The 6,000-nt window shown below is 50.3% G+C and overlaps 1 protein-coding gene across 1 annotated transcript in view; it reads right to left on the bottom strand.

Annotated features, from left to right (window-relative positions):
* Nucleotides 1-754: 754 nt before the first annotated feature.
* The window catches only part of NPFFR1 (neuropeptide FF receptor 1), a 40,780-nt gene continuing 35,534 nt past the window's right edge, over nt 755-6,000 (bottom strand). The window contains 7 exon segments of the mRNA XM_045842445.1: nt 755-892; nt 894-918; nt 920-1,113; nt 1,115-1,325; nt 1,327-1,399; nt 1,402-1,482; nt 1,485-1,609. Coding sequence (XP_045698401.1) covers nt 755-892; nt 894-918; nt 920-1,113; nt 1,115-1,325; nt 1,327-1,399; nt 1,402-1,482; nt 1,485-1,609 — 847 coding nt within the window.

The following is a 6,000-nucleotide window of genomic DNA, read 5'->3' as shown; positions in this document are numbered from 1 at the left end:
CAGGGGTCTATGTGTGTTGTTGGAGCTGCCATTAACCATGCGGCTTCCAGTGCCAGCTGATCTGTAAACGCTCCAGCCAGTACCTCCACGAGATGGGTCCAAGAGGACCTGCCCCTCCCTACCCTTGGCTTAAATCTTCCAGCCCAAACTTTCGAGCTCCGGGAGAGTCCGTTCCTCCAACCAATCCCATCTCTTTCCCAGGCTAGACTGACGGGTCTTTCTCCAGCACAGCACCTCCCCCTGCCGCCATCTTGACCTCTAGGGTATTTATGGCCAGGTGCTCTGGTCTCACCCCTACCCAGGGACCAGGAGAAGGAGGTCTTTCCCCTTTGCCAGTGACCCTTGCTAGCCTCGTGTGTGCTCAGAGCAATGGCTTCCTCCTGCAGCATCTTTGCCAGGGGTGGGGCAACCTGTCCTCACAGCCACACTAGCTTGTTTACCGGGGCAATACCGCACTGCCCCTGAGGCCCCTCCCCCCTGCTCCTGCTGGCACCCCAGTACTGGCCAGGTTACCGGTATCATCCTGAGAATTCCACAAGATTAAGTTCCTGGCGTCTACCACACAGAACGCTTTGGGAGAAGCTTAGCTCCTCTTCCCTCCCCTCCCTCTCTGAAGGGGAGGTAGTAGAGAAGATAACGTTAGCAGCTGCCCACTGTCTTGTATTTGAGAAGCAGGCACCATGGCACCCTCTTCAAAACCGCACCAGGCTGCTATCACGTGCAGGTCTCACATGTCCAGTCCCGGCCCTCCGATTCAGGGGCTGCCCTCCCTATGCCACGCAAATGTCCCAGGCTGAGAGCAGCCAGGGCCCTCCCCAGCCGAGCCATGGTGTGCCGTGGGGTCATGGTGTGGCAGGAGGCAGCCAGGCCTGGGAGCTCCCGCTGCGAGACCCCACCTCGGACGTCAGGCCAGAGTCCGGGCTGCGCCTCCACCTACCCATGAGAGCAGTAGGTCCTCTGGTGGCTCCCCTACTGTACCAGGCAGAGCCAGGCATGGAAGGCAGCCTGGAAGCCATGGCAGAAGTTCTTGTCGAAGTAGCCACGGATGGTGGCGCTGGTGCTGCTGTTGAAGAAGGCCAGCCAGTGGGCAAAGGGGAAGGAGTAGGAAGGAGTAGACAGGGATCAGGTGCTGCTGCAACTCACTGAGCTGCTGGTGGTGGGTGAACAGCCACAGTGCCCAGAGGGGCAGCCAGGACAGGGTGAAGGAGAGTGCCCCCACAACTAGCAGGTGCACGACCTTGGCCTCGTGCCAGAGCCCCCACCTGTTCCCAGCTGACCTCCTTGCCCACTTGGCTGGGCCCGAGGCCTCGACAAGCTTGCGGGCAGGCATACATGACCATGAAGAGTTTCAGCAGTGCAAGGTAGGTGTGTGAAAAGAACACGGCAATGTAGACCTGGTACGGCCCTTGTCAGGCCAGGCCTCCCAGCACAAGTAGAGCCAGGAGGAGCAAATGTGAGTGTCCACCATGAAATGGTGCTCCTTGTGCATGACAGCACGACAGCGGAGGTGCCCATGATGAGCAGGGCCAGGGCCCAGGTGACTGCAATGGTGACCAGCACCTTCTGCAGGGTCAGCCTTTCGCAGAAAGGGTGCACAGTGCAGCGGAATCTACGGGAAGGGAGAAAAGAAAAGCAGAGGCTCTGGGTGGGGGAGGGGTCCCAGTCATTCCCAGGTGAGAGCTAGCCCTGGCTAAGGGCTGGCGGTGCAGGCACTTTACATTCCTCATCACACCTTAATGGCAAAGAAAGCTCTGATGTTAATTAGGTTAGTTTGCAAGCAATTGGTTTCTCACCTGTGAGGAGTCAGCTCTAGGTCTCAGTAGCCAAGAAACAAAGGGAAAAAAATGACTCCAGAGGGTGGGGAGGAGGATACTGCAGGGAGCGTGGGAAACATGAATCCTGTCCGTGCACTTTTGGGAGTAAACTGATTATCTGGCATGTGGTTGAGCTGTTAGTCTGTGCATTCTGTACCTGAGTAGGTGAGCTAAGTAGATACATTTTCTGTGTATCAAAGAAAATTTTTTAGCTATTTATGGATTCTCCAGAAAACTTTGCAAACCTACACAGCAGGCTGTCCCTATGTCATCTTGGCCACTGTCCTTCCCACAGTGCCTTCAGTATTAGGGCAAGTCTGTACCATTTCCTCTGTTGAACATCTTGAGCGATTTTTGTTACACTCTTTACAGTTGAGGAAACTGGGATTCAGAGTGTTAAACAACTGTCTCAAGGTCACGTTGTTATCAAGCAGCAAGGATTAGCCTTGAACCCAGATTTGTTTTGCTCCACTAAGCTGTATAAACTAGCAGCTATAACCCCTCACTGTGCATTAAAACCAACTGAAACATTTTAAGAAATGCCTGTTCCCCATTTTCCTGGCCAAAGATCCCAATCTAATGAGTCTGGGAAGGTCCCGTGGCCATTTAGAGGCAGAATCTGCACTAGACACAGGCCTAGAGCTGATTCCCAGACAAGTGCTCCCCCTACCTCACCAAGCTGTGGCCTGCCCTTCTGCCCGGCCACCCTTCCCGGCCTGACAGTACCCTCTCCCTCTCCCATGGCCTGTCTCGTGCCTTGCTGTCTCCATCAGCCTGACTTTGCCCTACCGGTTTCATAGTATCACATGCTTAATAAATTGCCAAAGAACAAATAATTTCTAAAGCGACTATAATTTTTACCGACTACAGTAAAATATCAGTTAGTGGATGGAGAGGAATTCTGGGGCAGACCAACAAGTCTTCCTGGAGGAGGTAAGAAATTGAAGAATATTGCAAATACCACTGAAAGAGGTTTCACAATCAAATCTCATAAACAATGAAAACAAAGTGAAGATCAGTGAGGGAGAGGGGCTTCCCACAATTACTCAGCTAGTTAGCAGCCTTGCAGAGACAGGAACCCTGTTCCCTCACCCCAGCATCCTACATCGCTGGGTCACAAAAGACTGGGTTTGAGCCCTGACCAGTGGCTCATTTGGTTGGAGCATCGTCCCATACATCAGAAATCTGTGGGTTCAACTCCCAATCAGGGCACATATGTAGATTGCAGGTTCATTCCCCAGTGGGACATGTATGGGAGGCAATGTATTGATGTTTCCCTCTCACATCAGTGCCTCTCCCTCTCCCTTCCTCTTTCTCTAAAATCAATGGACATATTCTCTAGTGAGGATTAAAAAAAAAAACTGCATTTGATAAAGGCAGTGTAATGCAGGACTCCAAGCTAGGGAGCTGCACTTGTGTTTTTGATATTCTGTAAAAACCACCCGGAGGACCAGCAGATGTGGGCATGTGGTTTATTACTCGGGTTACAGGGGAGCACACTGATGACTGCTGGTTAGGCAAGAGAGACCACACCTCACCTCCGGTCTTAGTGCTACTTACAGGGTTAGGGAGGGGGCAGTGGCAGAGGAGGGAGCAGCAATGGCATGTGAAAGCTCTACATGTTTATGATAAACAAAGGGGCCTTGAGAGGGCTCGGACATTCAGATACAGACTCCTTGTGCCTTATGGCCACTGGCCAGTCAACCATTTGTTCTCTGAGGTCATGGAGGGGCCATGTCCTGAGTAACCCCACAAGCAGAGATGCAACAAGATGTGATAAGGACATTAGATTCTACAAAGGGCAGAGAGGACTCTGTATCATGGCAGAGTGAGGAGACTCCTTGGTTTCTCCCCTTAGAGTGGCAACAACTCAGGTAACTATAATTCAACAAAGGTTCCCTTGCTCAACACACAAACAAGTCCGAGAGATCCATGCATTGGACATCTGAAGGTGGTCACATCAGAACAAGCAGGAGAGATAAGACAGGGGGAAGGACAGTGACGTGGGCCACACATGCAGTCTGGCACCACTGTGGCCCCAGCTGACATGGTAGGGAGGAAGGAGTTGGGTTGAAGCCCACACCGGGCTTCCCAGCGGGCCAGAAGCAACATTTCTGCCTCAGTGGCCAGCACCAATTGAGACTAAACTCTGGCAGAGACATGGGACAGCAGCGTGGCAGCAGCAGACTGGCGGCCACCATTACTAGTAGTCAGGCAAAGCTGCAGACCCCAGACCCACCTCCCGCTGCCCACCTCACCCCCACCCACTGCAGTAGAGCCTGGTAGAGCCTGGTAGAGCAGTGCTCCCCAACCTCTTTGGCACCAGGGACTGGTTTTGTGGAAGACAATTTTTCCACAGACCATCGGGGGTGGGGATGGTTTTGGGATGATTCCAGCACATTATGTTTATTGTGCACTTTATTTTTATTATTATTATTGCATTGTAACATATAATGAAATAATTACACAGCTCACCATAATGCAGAATCAGTGGGAACCCTGAACTTGTTTTCCCACAACTAGACGGCCCATCTGGGGGTGATGGGAAACAGTAACACCCGGAGTGTGTTGCTTCTGTCCTGTCAACTCTGTGATCTCATTTTGGTGCTGTCACTACAGAAAACCCTGCTTCACAAAGACAGGATGTTGGAAATGGCAGCAGACGTTTCAGTGCTTTTGTGGCAATCTCCAGATATTCTGCCGTGACTTTAGTTCAGGACGTATGGGGATTTGAAGTTGTCTCAAGCATACTTTTAAGGCCACTGTCATTTGCAATCTCAGGCAGTTGGTCCTCTTCTAGCACGGACAAAATCAGTTCACCTGGCTTATTCACAGATGGGTCGAGGATCCATTCCTTCCCAGTTCGGGGGTCTCTGTGGTTGGGAGTAATGCTCCAGCTCCTCTGAGAGCTGAGAGGTGATCACACGCCAGCTGGGAGAAGGAAGGCCCTGGCTCAGTCTCTTTCAAAATCTCTGCTAATGTTTGAAACATGTCAGAAATCCCAGTGTTCGCCCATCGCCCCCATAATTCCAGTTTGGCTTTGAATGCAGCCACTTTATCTGCCAACTTGAACACAGTTGTCATTCTCCTGTGAAGCGACAGACTGAGTTCATTGAGCAGGTTGAATATGTCACACAAGTAAGCAAGTTTTATGACCCACTCCGTGTCACTGAAATGTGCTGCCAGTGTAACTGTTTTTTTGAAAGAAATCTCTGCAGCAGCTCTCTTAACTTGAAAACTCTGGCCTGTGATCTCCCTTTAGAAAGCCATCTCACTTCCATGTGTAAGAGAAGACATCCATCTCCTCACAGAGCTGCAGGCATAGATGTAAGTTAAGGTGGACTTTAATGTGGTTGATAACTTCAATCACATCCTGCAAGACGTCGTTAACTTCAGGTGACATTTTTCAGCTAGCCTGCACAGTGCATAGACTCACATTCAGAAGCCAGCTCTTTGACCTGAGCAGTGAAACCAGAAAGCAGTCCAGTCATGGCAGCTGCTCTGTCCGTGCATATACTGACACAAAATGACCAATTCAGTGTTCCTGATATGTAATCAAAGACTGGAACAGTTCTGCAGCTGTGGTGTTGACTGGCAACAAAGGTGCACAACACATATCCTCATGCACATCCTCCTGAAAACACATGGCACAAAAACAAGCATTGTTGTTGCCTTGTTGTCAAGATCAGTAGACTGGTCAACCTGGCTTGGGTACCACAGTGACTCATTAATCCTCTCTGACAATTGTGCCTCATTATCCTCTGCTATTTCATCAGTTTGACTAGTTAGGGTGCTAGCTGAAAGAAGAACACTAGATACCTTTTGAACTGCAGCCTCTCCTAAAAATTCACGATAAATGTCCTTAGCAGCAGGCAGGATCAACTCTTCACCAATTGTAAAGGGCTGCTTAGCTTTAGCAAAATGGTTGGCCACTAAGAATGATGTTAATAAAGCTACACTGAAGCTTTATTCAGTGTACACACATTTGAAGTGGCAGCCTTCAATAATTGCTTCTGTTCTTCATGTTCACATTTCTTCCTTTCAAAAACACCAAGGCTGGTCTTTTAATGCAGGGTGCTTGGTCTCCATGTGGCAAAGCAGTTTTGAAGGTTTCATGGCTTAATTGGATAGCTGGTCACCACATATTATATGAAGTGGGCTTGGAGAATGAATCGCCTGTTGCAGT

Source organism: Phyllostomus hastatus, unplaced genomic scaffold (assembly GCF_019186645.2).
Source record: "Phyllostomus hastatus isolate PE091 unplaced genomic scaffold, TTU_PhHast_1.1 phas_contig_38, whole genome shotgun sequence".
Taxonomy (NCBI): domain Eukaryota; kingdom Metazoa; phylum Chordata; class Mammalia; order Chiroptera; family Phyllostomidae; genus Phyllostomus; species Phyllostomus hastatus.
The sequence above is the reverse complement of the archived record's forward strand: the minus strand, read 5'-3'. Positions and strand labels throughout refer to the sequence as shown.